The sequence below is a fragment of the Merops nubicus genome, unplaced genomic scaffold (genome assembly GCF_000691845.1).
Source record: "Merops nubicus isolate BGI_N331 unplaced genomic scaffold, ASM69184v1 scaffold17351, whole genome shotgun sequence".
In the NCBI taxonomy this organism is placed as follows: domain Eukaryota; kingdom Metazoa; phylum Chordata; class Aves; order Coraciiformes; family Meropidae; genus Merops; species Merops nubicus.
Window position 1 is genome coordinate 1,792 of NW_008586451.1, and position 13,710 is coordinate 15,501.

General features: G+C 46.8%; 1 protein-coding gene across 1 annotated transcript; it reads right to left on the reverse strand.

The window, feature by feature from the left end:
- Positions 1–1,144: 1,144 nt before the first annotated feature.
- Positions 1,145–13,388, reverse strand: LOC103780960 (S-arrestin-like). The gene is made up of 10 exons (XM_008948664.1): positions 13,380–13,388; positions 13,149–13,216; positions 12,828–12,963; positions 12,399–12,483; positions 11,522–11,594; positions 10,539–10,676; positions 10,162–10,239; positions 9,236–9,259; positions 8,806–8,870; positions 1,145–1,188 (listed from the first exon to the last, which is right to left on the reverse strand). The coding sequence occupies exons 1-10, from the start codon at positions 13,386–13,388 to the stop codon at positions 1,145–1,147; spliced, it is 720 nt and encodes a 239-aa protein (XP_008946912.1).
- Between the last annotated feature and the right edge of the window lie 322 nt (positions 13,389–13,710).

Below are 13,710 nucleotides of genomic sequence, written 5' to 3' on the forward strand. Positions count from 1 at the left end.
TATTCAGCCTTCCCAGGAAAATTTAAAGTAGACACTGAAAAGCAGATTTAAAGCAAAAAGAAGAAAAAGAAAACACCAGTTGTTGTACATGCAAAATGTAATTAGTTGATGCAATTCACTTCAGCCAAAACTTAAGGGAGAGTCAGAAAAGGATGAGACGTTTATACAGATAATGAGAATAACCAGATCAGTGCAAGAACAAAGTTTGCAGAATACAATCTCATTTCTTAGAGTTCAAACCGACCTCTGGCAGAAGGTTGTTGGAAAAGGCTCCTCGGGGCAGCCTGCCCCATAATTTCCTCCTCAATTTTATTGCACCCTCTTTTGAAGCACTGTTGCAGACAGGAAACTAGATTAAATACAAGAGGAGTCTGGACGAGCAGTTCTCTGGGGTAGGGTACAGGGAGCTTTGTTAAGGAATTCATGGACAGTGGACATTTCTCTCATCTTTTATAATGTGGTTGTTAAGAATACTGCTAGAAAGCTAACATTGTATCTCAGCATCATAGCCTCTGTGGAAGATGACTTGCAAGACATTTAATGGTACAGAAAGTGGATATAAGACACAGAGGAGGGACAGTGCAAGCACTGATGACATTCACTAAATGAGTCTGGTACAGCATAAGCATAAAAGCAACCAAAGGAAATCAAATCAGTTTATTAGAGTCCACTGAGAAACTTCAGTGAGTCACCCAAGGCCACAAGCCAGCCTGTCAGCCCAGGACTTGGTTCCCATGCATTTCAAAGCCAGGGACTCTGACACCAAAAGTGACTCTAGGCAGGCTGCACAAACCATCACCAGTGGTGAAAGCAACCAACCTTCTTATTAGGTAGCCCTCAAAGCAGAAGTCATGGCATGGCAGCCTTCCTGTTCTCCTCTGCCAGCTCGAGCAAGCATCAGGTTTTGAGTTTGCTACGTTCCTCTAGAGCTGAAAACTTTAATAAGCAACAGAGATTCATGGGTTTATGTCCACTGACCTCAGGGCTGATCCCTGAAGACCATACATGAGAACACACAGTTTACTAGTAACCTAGCTCCTAAATTTCTAACTGATGCCAGACTACATAGGCTCTCTGGCAGCTTGTTCTTTTAGTTATTCATCAGCTGAGGGCATATTCTTATCTTCATCATCAAGCATATCTTTTAGCTGTTGACGAGCAAACTCCTCAAATACCAGCTCTGCTTCACTGAAATGGAAGGAACACAGGTCTTTCAAAATGATGTCAGCAATCTTTAATACCAGCAGACTAAAGGCAATACAGAGGAGTAAGAAGAGAAGCCCAGAGCAGACTCTGGTAATTTTTCCTTTGTCTTCAAAGGGATTTGGATCCCATTCCCACAGGCACCATCTTCATTGGTGGCATTCTAGCTAGTATGAAAAGCAGCTGATTGAGCAAGCCAGGGCACAAAATGAGGAGGTTTTCATCTGTAGCAGATCAAGTCCATTCCAGCTAAATATTTATCAGCTAGCTGAGTAGTCTGCAGGCTGAAAGGGTCTTTGTCTAGAAATCTGAAAACTTTCATCCTAATTCCTTCTGAACTACAACAGGGGCACATGGTCAAACCTAGTGAGCTCCTGGAACTTAGAGCTGCAGAGCAGCAGCTGACCACAGACATCCCTCCCTCAGACTGTGAGGCAAAACGTGGTCACTCGTTGCTCTTCAGCTGACAGCAGCCACTTGTCAAGCCACAGTAACTTCACTTTGCATTTAAGCTTGTACTCTCTGTGAACCCTTGGGATTTTTTGGGAAAATTTTGAGTAGTTCTCAAAGAGTCCATGCACCACTGAGGCTTGAATGTGAAATATTAAAAGAAACTTACCCTGCAGTTATCAGCATGCAGTAAAGGAGGAAAAAGACACACCAAGCAGTTAGAACAGCAGATGCTAAAACCAGCAAAAAATGTACACACTGACAAGAGAAAACAAGTGATGGGATTTGCAGAGATGCAAGGACCATTCCAGCAACTCCCAGAATGTCCACACAGCCACCTGATGAAGCAACAACTCCCTCTCCCAAATGGAAAAGCACCACAGCAGCATTGCCCAAGACATGGGAAGGGCTGAGAAACAAGGGGAGAGTCTCCCACTTGTGCCTGCTAGCCCTCAGAGCTGAGGGACATCCGTGCACACGTGTCTGCTCTGAGAGGACAATGCCATGATGCTAACCTTAATTCATCTGCCACCATAACTGAAGCAGTCAGCTGATGAGATGATGTTCTTGTTCAACAAACATGAAGATTTTAAAATCAAATTAGGTCAGAACACAGAAGGGCCTAGGTGGGCTCTCATCAGAGAGTTGAGGCACTTGAGGCAATACTGATTTCATCCTTGCCTAAGCAAAATCTTGACACCTTTGGGACTTCTGTTTCTTTAATGGCATCTCTGCTAACACCACCATAACAAATCCTCCTTGCTAGCAGGACTCCTTGGAAGCTGTTTCAGCACAGCCTAAAATAAGCAGAACAGATCATATTGCAGTGATGAAATGGAGGCAGGGAGGTTTTTTTTTTTATTCTCACAGTTACTTTATATTTAGCAAGTAACAGTCACTCTACTGGCTTACTTCTCATGAGTTTAAGTCAGGGAACAAAGCACACTTGGGCCACCACTCTTGCTTGGATGGGTGTATGCTTTGCTGGAGAAAAAACTGGCTGGATGCCCAGGCCCAAAGAGTTGGGAATGGATTTCAATGCAGCTGTCAGCCAGGCACAGGTGGTGTCCCCAGTGCTCAGCTCTGGGGCCTGTGCTCTTTAATATCTTCATCAAAGATCTGGATGAGGGGATTCAGGGCACCCTCAGTAGGTTTGCAGACAACAACCAAGTGTTGATCTGCTTGAAGGTGGGGAGGCTCTGCAGAGGGATCTGGCCAGGCTGGACTGATGGGCCAAGGCCAATAGTATGAGGTTCAACAAGGCCAAGTGCCAGGTCCTGCACTGAGGTCACAATAAACCCCAATGCAACACTCCAGGCTTGGAGAAGAGTGGCTGGAAAGCTGCCCAGCAGAAAAAGACATGGGAGGGGGGTTCTGGCTGAATATGAGCCAGCAGTGTGTCCAGGTGGCCAAGAAGGCCAGTAACATCCTGGCTTGGAGCAGAAATAGTGTGGCCAACAGGACAAGGGAAGTGATTGTCCCCCTGTGCTCTGCACTGGTGAGGCTGCACCTTGAGTACTGGGTTCAGTTTGGGGCCCTTCACTACAAGGAGGACATTGAGGTTCTGAGGCATGTCCAAAGAAGGGCAGGAAAGCTGGTGAAGGGTCTAGAGAACAAGTCTTACAAGAATCAGCTGAGGGAACTGGGATTGTTTAACCTGGAGAAAAAGAGGCTCAAAGGGGAGACCTCCTTCCCCTCCACAACTCCCCAAAAGGAGGTTGTAGTGAGGAGGGGGTTGCTCTGTTCTCCCAAGTAACAAGCAATAGGACAAGAGGAAACTGCCTCAAGTTGTGCCAGGGGAGGTTTAAGCTGGAAAATTAGGAAAATCATCTTCAGTTGTCAAGTCCTGCAACAGGCTGTGCAGGGAAGTGGTGGATTCACCATCCCAGGAGATATTTAAAAGATATGTAGATGTGCTGAGGGACATATTTTGTGGCAGCTTGAAAGTGCTGGGTTAACAGTTGGACTTGATGATCTTAAAGATCTCTTCCAGCCAAAAAAATCCCATGAGTTCTACCCAAGTCACCAGGGATCTGGGATGCTTCAGTGACTGGTTAACTCCTTACCTGGAGAATTCCCACCCACAATGTGCACTAAAATCAACAAGACAATTGGCAACTGTCACTGCTGGAGAAGTCAGCTTTAAAAGTGTGCCAACATGCCAAAATGCCTCAAAGGATGGATCATATGAAGACATTCTTGGTGGTGTCTATCCAGACTGGGAAAGGATGGTTTCCTCTACTCACAGAAGCCAAGATGCAGTCTGGAAAATCTCAGGGCGTGCATGCTTGATTGAAATGGATTTAAAATGAAATATTTAGAACTTCTAAAATTTCCAGCACAAAACGTTGTTGTAATTTAATTTTTCCTCCAATTTTTGTTCTTTCCATAGCCTGCTCTCTTTCCCCACTCTGAAGCATGGTCATTCCTACAGGGACAGTGGCACCAGTGATGTGAGTGAGATACCCATCAATGGGGTTTGACAAACAGGCATTGTTTCACTTGGGTATATACTTGACTGTCAGACAAATGAGTGCTGAGGCAACACACAGGTAGTGTGGCAGTGGAATAATGCCTGTTATGAGGTAATGTTACCTCAGAGGCAGGATTACATTCAAAGATGTGTAACTTTACCTCCAGGCTGCTACTACATCCCATAGTGCTTGTTAAATAGCTATATTTGCACCCTAGCAGGGGTTAGGCCCACTCCATATAGTTTTCTTGCTGTCCTGTGGCTTATTTAACATTATAGTATTGAAAAACTCTCAGGAAATGGAAAATGAGTAGACTTTTCCTCCTTTTAATTGGCATGCTAGCACTTTTTTGAGGGTTGGAATGAGAGGGGGCCGTGCTCAAGGATCGATGTGTTCCAAAATGGCATCACACTCTCTGCAGAGGGTTTTCTCTAAGGTTTTGTTATGCAGCCACAGAAAGGATTCCATCTAATTAAAGCTGTGGCAGATGGTAATTACCATTATAAGCTTGCTTTTAACCTCACTTAACTTTATGGGGAGTAAAAAAAAAAAAGGGAGTAGGCTGTGTTGTTTTTCCAAGACATTCAAGTGCTTGAAAAATTCAGTAATTTCTGAAATTTTTATAATTAGAATCCTAATTCTAATACAGGGCAGGAATGGCTTTAGCATTAAAGGGACAAAGCATTTATAGGTTTAGTGAAACCAGCCCTTTTTGGGAGTTTAACAAGGGAACAGACAAATGCCCATTTGTTGAACAACAGTCAAAACAAAGGCCAGTCCAAGACACAGGCCCACAAAACATACAACATGAGGAGAAAGGCAGGAAAACCCCAGACCAAAGAACTCACACTGAGACCACAGCCTTGAGAAAAACCCAGCAGGAGCTTCTGAGCTAATTGCTGACCAGGGAAGGTCTTGGAAGCACGAAGAGACACGGCCCAGTTTGAATCTATCTTGAAAAGAAACAGATTTCTACACGTTTTTGTCAACAGGGGGAAGAGACAGGCTGCCAATGTGGCAAGAGCTGCTTCTCCTAAAAATAACCACCTGGCAACCACATGGGGCCAAAAACAGTTGCAAAAGCAGCACATGCATAACATGCAAATGCTGGCCCACGAGAAGCTCAAGAGAAGGAGGCTATAAATAAAGATGGGAAGGGAAAGGTAACAAGTCTTTCCTTCCCTGTCTCCTCAGGCCATCTGCAACAGCCAGCACCCTGACACCTCTTCTCACTGACTGATGAATGCTTCAGAGCTCGCTCACACAGAAATCCAAAGGGCAAAGCAATCTGCTGGGAAATAAAGCACACAGCAGCTGATCACTCTTGCCCCAGTTAGGCCCTAAAAAAAAAATGAAGCCCTGTTCTTGAGAAGTTTTCTCTTTCTGAGGTTCTCTACACCCAAATAAACCCTGCATGGTTAAATATACTGATGCTCTTTGGTTTAGTTACTTTTGCCATGAATCACCTTGGCTAGAGAAGAGGATATTGCCCCGTTGCAAGGCATAAATCATAACGTGGCATTTTCTAACCTCTCTGAGAGGGCTGCTTTGACTTCTTCCCTTTCTCCCAGCTGTGGATCAAGATGAAGTGACACCCCAGTGAGCAGGGAGGTGCAGTAAGCAAATGGGTTACTACTGACTCATCAGTAGAGCCAAAAAGGGAACGGAAAAAGATGATAAGGAGTGATCTCAAAATTCCCTGGGCATGCACCCCTGCCCACACCCACTGCAGAGGATGCTGGAGAAGCCAGCAGAGAACAGCCCCATCCTCTGGGGCCTTTGGGAGTCTGAACACTGTTTGTTGAAGCTCTGTCTCTGCAGTTAAATCTTGACTCACTCTGTTCCAAATGAGATGGTATTTCACTAATTAAAAGCACGTTATTTCTCAGAGTTTAGGAGCTAAGGTGGTAGAATAAAAATTTTAAAAGCACAAACTTATAATTGGGAAGAGTGATTAAGCACAGTGCATGGAAAACTACCAGCCAGGAAAGCCAGAAAGAGCTTTAGCTGACCAGCTTCATATGGGAGGCTGTTTTATTCCCTGTAATGAGCTCAGACACCACATTCCATCACAGTTTAAGTCAGCTATGCAGGCTTCAGAGGCATTTTCAGTTGTGTTACAGGATCTTTTTCTAAGAGGATGCATCTAATTCTCAAATTAATTCTCAGATTTGTGGGGCTTTCCCATGGGACAAGCTCCTGAAGCTACCTGTATTTTAGTTTGTAAGAAACCCACGATTTCCACCTGTAAACTCCATGAACCACAGTTGTCTTCTGACAGCAAACTCCTGGAAGACTTTGATGTAGCAAACAATACATGGGCTGTGCCTGTGGTGGGAGGATGTGTTGGGGGAAGCCATCTGAGAAATATTACAGTTCTCCATTTCCCTTGTAAAGTCTTCTGCCCACATCCTTCTCAGTGTGCTGTAGAGAGGAGTACATCAGCCACCCCTTGAAATGCTCCTAGAAGGGAGAACTGGCTGACTTCCATTTGCCCTGATATCTCAAATGCTTCTGCCAGAATTATCTGCCTGAAACCTCAGGAATAGGAAGGGGGCCACAGCATTGTTAACACCAAAAAAAGGACATGTAAGAATTTTACATTTTTAGACTGGTGTGAATTTTTTTACATCTGCCTAAGCCTTCGGATGATCCTCGTTTGAAGTTTTCAAGCCTTTCTCTGTACCCAGGGAAGCTGCAGATTTTGCAGGGCTGCCCCACCAGCTCCCCTGCCCTGCGAGGCTCCCCACAGGCACTAGATGGCCCTCAGCAGCCATCGCTCCTGGGGCACTGGGACCAGTGCCAGCCCCTCACCAGCTTCCTGGGCAGGGGGGTTGCTGCAGGGAAGCCTGAGGGAAAGGCTTCGGTATGGACAAGTTACTGGAAGAGGGAGAAGACCCTTGTCCAAGCAGCTCTCCCACAGCGAGTCACCCCTGGGAGATCAGGACCAAGTGTGCAGCATGTCAGTGTTCTGATGGCAGCAGCTTTGCTGGCCTGCAGCATGAGCTACACACCAACACAGGCCTGTGCTTCACAGCAGCTTCTCCAAGGGGATCCAACCTTATTCATCCTATGGAACAGCCCTGAGGACCCAGTTTCCACCTCACAGGACAGCTGGAGGCAGCTTTGGGCTGCCCGTGGCTGTGGAGAGTCCTGTGCTGCTACTCAGTGATGGGGCTGTCTCCTTTGTGGCCATAGCAGAAAGGGGGTGAGAAGGGAATAAGCCTTGTGGATTTGTCATGAAGGTGGTTCCTAGACTTATTGTACTACTCCAACAGGGGTATAACATGCACAAAAACCACCGTCTGTGAGCATATTCTGTGTCTGCACAAAGAGGCCACACTGGCACAGCTCACAGCAGGGGTTTTCCAGGGAAAATGAGAGTTTCTTTTAGGGCAGTTCATAGAATCACAGAATCCTTTAGGTTGGAAGGGACCTTCAAGATCATCAAGTCCAACCATTGAGCCAGAAACCTACCATTGCCCACACCAGCACATCCATAACTAGGAAACACTGGTTCCAAACCAGAGCAACCAAGTGTGGAGTGGGTCACACCAGGCTCTCCTTCACCCCTCTCACTTAATTCCTCCAATAGTTTTGCACAATAAGGACTCAGTGACTCCTTTCTAATGCTTCCAGCACAGCACAAAGCACCTATCTCAGGATAACTCTTCTCACAGGTTCCACCATCATCTGTCAGTGGCAATGTCCTTAGAAACAGCAGCTTTAGGTAAGTTTGGGCTCAGAGAATAGAAAAACAAAAGTAGTGCAGAAGAAGCCATGGGATTTTGTTTGAAGCCTGTGAACTTCTGTCCAAACAGGGCAGGACAAGATGACTCATTAGTAACAGCCACCACACTGGAAGGCTGGCATCATCTTTTGTGTCCCATAGCTGCCTCAGATGCTGCACAGGAGCTTCTGGTTTAGAGCAAGCACCTTGCAGTTTCTGTTCACTGCCAGAGAGCAGTGAGTCAGGGCCTGAGGACGTGGGAGGAGAGCAGATGCTCAGGCCAGCCTGCAGTTTTGGCATCTGGTCCCAAGCCTCAGCATGCCTGGGGTAAAGCTAGCTCCTTACCCTGCTTTCAAGCTCCCACACTGCCATTCACTGACCTGCCTCTGAGATGTTCCTCTCAGAGACCCACTGAGGATAAAGGCCACACCACTGACCATGGCTGATGCCACATCAAGAGAACAAGACTGTTGATGATCTCAGAGTCCCTATCACCTCTTCACTTCACTTTTAAAGTGTTTTGCTTTTTACAATGCTTGTGTTTTCTGTGCCAGATTCCTGTTTGCCATGCTGGAATCTGGGTGGGAATTGGGACAGCTTCACTCAGGACATTTTGCACAGCAGATTTAGCTGTGCAGTGCTTCCTCCAGCCCCTGTGCTTTGAGTTGTGATTCCACAGGTGAAAGACAAAAAGGGAACATGACTCATTTCCACATTCTCCCATCTTAGCATCACTCCTCCCTGGTATTTTGTGCCTTCAAAGCTTTTTTATATATATGAAGCTGATATATATAAACTTTATATATCTATACACACACACACAGAGCAACCCCTATACTGGAGTCTTGTAGAGTCTAAAGGCTTCTTTCTTGCAGAACAAATCTCTCTAAGCCCTGCAATGTAAGCTCTCAGCTGAGCAATGAAAGGCAGACACCAGGCAGAACTGACCTGCTGGGCTCTTCTCCTCAGGTTTGGGGTGCATGAGACGAAAGGGCAGCTCTGTGCCCACCTCACTGTGGGGAGAAGAGAGAATGCATCAGACCCACAGTTCCCCTCACCCTTGGTTCCATCCCCTTCCCACCTCAGGGCAGCCCAAGCCCTGAACTCCAGCTTCACCCATTCTTTCATCTTTTTCTAATCATCATTTTCCCCTGAACAAGTTTCTCTCCAGTTTCTCCACAGCATCTCCACTTTAACAAGGTGGGTTTATTATGTGCTGAATGCATTTGCATGTACACAAAATCAAAGGTATTTTTGGAACTGCTTCACTTTTACAGCTGAATGCACAGAATTGTTTCTTCTATCAGCTCAAGGGACAAGGTAAAAAGACAAATTAACAACTCCAACTGCACAGTCTGAAAAGGAAGCTGACACTTACCTGGAGGTGATATCTCCCAGCATGCTACAGAACAATATAAGGAGAAAAACAAGCATATTTAGTGCCTTTCCACTCCAGTGCTCTACCAAATGCTGCTTTATTGGTGGACTACTGAAATCACCTCTCTCCTGTACTCTTTTCTACTTGCCACAAAACATAACATCCAAATAAACTTGTCTTCTAAAAAGGTAATTTCCATTTTTCATGTCCTTCCCATGGAGAAAGAGCCTCAGCTTTTGAACTCCTGACCATGAGGTGGGTGTGGCTCCTCTGAGAACCAAAGGGTAAGGGCAATTGTGAGACCACAGAAGGCAGCAGTCATTTTACCATGCTTTAGGGAAATCATTGACTCATTCTTGTACTAGAAAGCAGGACAGATGAATGAAAGACAAATGTAAACAGTGATTACCACCAACTGAGTTATCATCCTTGCCCTGTTTTGCACTGTATAGTGGGAACTAGCTCATGTTATGACATCAGCCTCTCCCAGAAAGGTGGCTCAGCACAGAACCTGAGCTACAGTACTTGTGACTCTCAGGCAGATGTCTCTGCCTTCTGCTCTGGGAGAACAAGGACACCAACATAAAGGCTCACACAGTTTCAGTTGTCATAAAATAGGTGGCTTGAAACCAAAAATGGCTTGAAAGAAGAAATTTCAATCCAAGCCAGAGGTTCCTACTTCAGTTGTAAAGTCATTTTGTATCTAAGGAAGGTAATCCAACCCCTCTGGCTACAGGAAAAGTTCTTCAAATAGGCCAAGACTCATTTCCAGGCAATCTATGCTTTAGAGGGAGCCTCACGTTCTACAATATGTGCCCTTTCTCTTGGAGTGGGCTGTCTTGCCTTCTCCCCACTCATCAGTCACATACACAACATTCCCCTCTCTTAAGTCTAGGCAGATGTGGCAAAAAGTCTGTTACTCTTACCCTGGCACAGTGAGCTTCACTTTGACCTTGTAGGAAACCAGAATCCCCATCACCGTCTTGTCTGTTCCATCCTTAATGCTACCAGAGAAAACAGAGAGCAGTGTGAGGTGGCACAGCAACAACCCAGCTGGAGCAAGAGCTAGGTGAACACCCTGTTCTCCTGGAAGTGACAAAGCAGAGGAGCCTGAGGGACAGCAACCCCCTCTCCAGATCTGTGATGAATGATTTACCCTGTGTGAGCACGACAGGGTGGGTCATGCAACTCAGATGTACCCACGTGGAGACCCACTCACCAACTCCTGATAGAAGTGTCTCCTGAATCCTCCCCTCTGCTTTATAACCCTCCACTACCTGAGACCATCAAAAACTCTACTCACATAGTACTAGAAGCCAAGTTGGTATCTTCATCCTTTAGCTTTCCATCCAGAGCTATTTCCCGTGTCTCCCGGTTGTTTGCTAGCAAGGGCAAGAGGGTCAGTGTCCTGGTCAGGCTGCTGTTTGGCTGCACCTTTTCCCTGAAAATAACCAGCAGGTGAGAGGAAGAAAGGGAGACACTCTGATTTGTATCACAAACCCAACCCAGACTATTTCATAACAGGTTACAAAGCTGTCCAAAGGGAGCGGAGTTTCTCTCTCCAAATGCAGTTGTCTATATCCAAACTAGCCAAAAAATCCCCTCTATGGGGAACAAGCACTTGCAGAATAGGGCAGATTTCTTCCAAACTGTGCTGCAGACCTCCAACTTTGGACTGAATGAATCCTAGTTGAGAAGATCAATACCCAGTGGAAAACAGGCCCCTGAGCTACAGAGCAAAACACCAGAAAAATATGAAGTGTCTGGGTGTGCCCAGCCCTCCTCAGAAAGCAAAGTTCAATGCTGCACTGCCAGTGCCATGCAAAATAGCAAGAATTCTCCACAATGTCAAGAGGCTCAAGGTTGCCATAGGCCTTCTAAGGTCAGAAGAAACTAAATGGTGTGTAAAAACTGACCTCAAACCAGAGCATCTCCACTCAAACAAGAGCACCTTTCAGAAAAATGCTGCATCTCTATTTCAAGACTTCAAGCACTGGGGAGGGTGCCACAGCCCCTGCTGTAGGTAACTGCTCTTCAAACCTCTTCTGCAGCCTTCTCATTCTCTGAAAAATGGTGCAGGGGCCCTGCTAGCTATGTGAAAAGGGCACCCCTGCATCCAGAGAGCATGGGTGGTGTGGGAGACACACATGAGGCAAAGGGGAGGGGAGAGCACTGCAAGAGCAGGCAGCAGCCAGGCTACAGCTAGGAGCACGTCCCATTACTGAGGAGAAGGGTCATTAGAAGGCTGGGAGGGAGCAAGAAGGGATAAGCAGAGCATTCACTCACTGTAATTCCTCAGCAGCTACCACTTTGGTGTAGTAGTCACTGGAATACAAAACCACATTGGCAACCTGCTCCACTGAGGGAGAATGGAGAAAGGAGACATCAGTTGGGTGTGTGCAGCAGAAACAACAGGGCTGCCCCCACCCTGGGGCTCAGGAATGGAAAACATGAGGAGGACAGCAGGAAAACCCATCCATTTAGATCCTGAAGTGACCCCCAGGTCAGTCACTCTGTCCAGGACAGACCAAGAGCACACAAATGGCCAAAGTCCTTCTTCCCTGAAAAGCACCCAGCTTTGATTTGGAGATAAGTCAATAACCCACAGTTCCCCTTAGGATCCTGCTCTTTCCATTATAAACATCCCCCTCTTTCTTCTCTAAGCACACCCACTTTTATCTCTGGTCACTGGTATCTCTTGTCTATCTACAGCCCAAGCATTTGCTTTCAGGAGACACCATCATCAAGCAGACTGCAGTCAAGAGTCTGTGATAATCAGTGGCTTATATTCTATGGTCAAACACCCAAAAAACTACAAGGCAATTCTAAATGAAACACTGATGAGGAGACTCTGGGGACCAAGAAGGTCTGTTGAAGCCTGACAGATGTGTTAGCCTAAAAATGTTTGGGAATCACTAGACAGTGCATCCAGAAGCAGCACTGAACTGGCCTCCTCTGCTAGAGGGTTTTGTAAAACACTCAGCAGTTTTGTCTTCTGTTCCCTTTCTCATCCTTTGTCTCTCAGACTGTGTTCCACAGCTCCAAGTGCAATGGAGACACAGTACTGAAACTCCTCCAAATCTCACCCCCTGCCTTCCACAGGCTTTGGCTCTCTTTCAGTCTCCTTGCCCCCAAAGAATCCCAAGAAACAGTAAATCCATACCCTGAACTTTGATCTTCTTCACTGTTTTCTCCGTGCTGTTGTTGACAGTGATGGTGACTGGAATGGGCTCACCATGGTAGTACACCTAGAAGGAATTTGATGCTCAGAAATCCAGTCAGGAGGCTTCTGGCCAAGCCAGAACCCCCTCCAGCTCCTCCAGATTAAATCTCCTCACGCTGGGGCCAGATAAGGCAAGATGACCCTTCCCAATGATTCATCTCCTTTCCTTCCATGAGTTATTTAGCCTCAAATGTGGCTGGTAACAGAGTCTGAGCCTCTCCTGACACAAGTGACAGTAGAGCCCTGGAGTGCCAGGACAAGTCACTCTTGGCTGAGACCTTCTGAGTACCACACAAAGCAGCTGCCACGTGGAGCAGAAGACACTGACACCCCCCCCTGCTGCCCAGGGTCCCAGGGGACACCCCTCACCTCTTTGCTGAGGCAGGCTTTCAGGTGTAAGGGCTTGTTGGACATGAAGAACTGCCAGGTGGTCTCTGCACAAGGCTGGGGCCCTGGCTTCTCTGGAGCATACTGCACCTTACGGATGAGCAGGCGTGCAGAGTTCCTGGGAAGCAGCAGAGGACAGCAGGGTGGGACTCTGCCCTTGGCAAAGGCAGGAATTCTGTATTCACCTGTGCCAGCACCCAAGAAGCCCACAGATAAATGGGGCAAAGCTGAACAAGCAACCAAGCTGTGTTTCTGGACCACCACCCCGTTTAAGAAGGGCAAAAGAGAGACACATTCTGTTACCTCTTATGAATTCTCTCTTCCACATTCTCTGTTGAGAAAGCCTTCACCTCAAAGTCCACCCCACAGCTCTGCCAGAGAGAGAAGACTGCTGTGAGATCAGCATCAGAAGCTGAGGGTGTCTGCAGATGGGTAAATAACTTCCTGTGCAGAAGAAACTGGCAGACTCCTGCCACCTGCAGATTCCTCTCCCCATTGGAACAGACTCCTGCCAACTGCTGTGGCAGCACCTACCTGCTCCATGCTGCTTCTGGTGAGTGAGGCTTAGTTCCCAGCCTTTGACAGTCACATTCCCACTCCTTGCTGCAAGAGCAGTGCTGCAGAGGTCCCAGCATGCTACAGGGTATAAAGCTGACCAGCCTGCAAGGCTCTCCAGCCCACCCTGGGCTTCTGAACTGAGTTTCTGAACTGGCTTTGTAACACCAAGACCTCACTCAGGGCCAACTTCTTTCCCAGTGTCTGAGTTGGAGTGACCTGGCCAAGCTGACCTTTGCTTTAACACCTTTGTACCACCATGGGCCATCTCTGTGAGACCCAGAGAAAGCTCTGCAGAGCAACGTGGGAT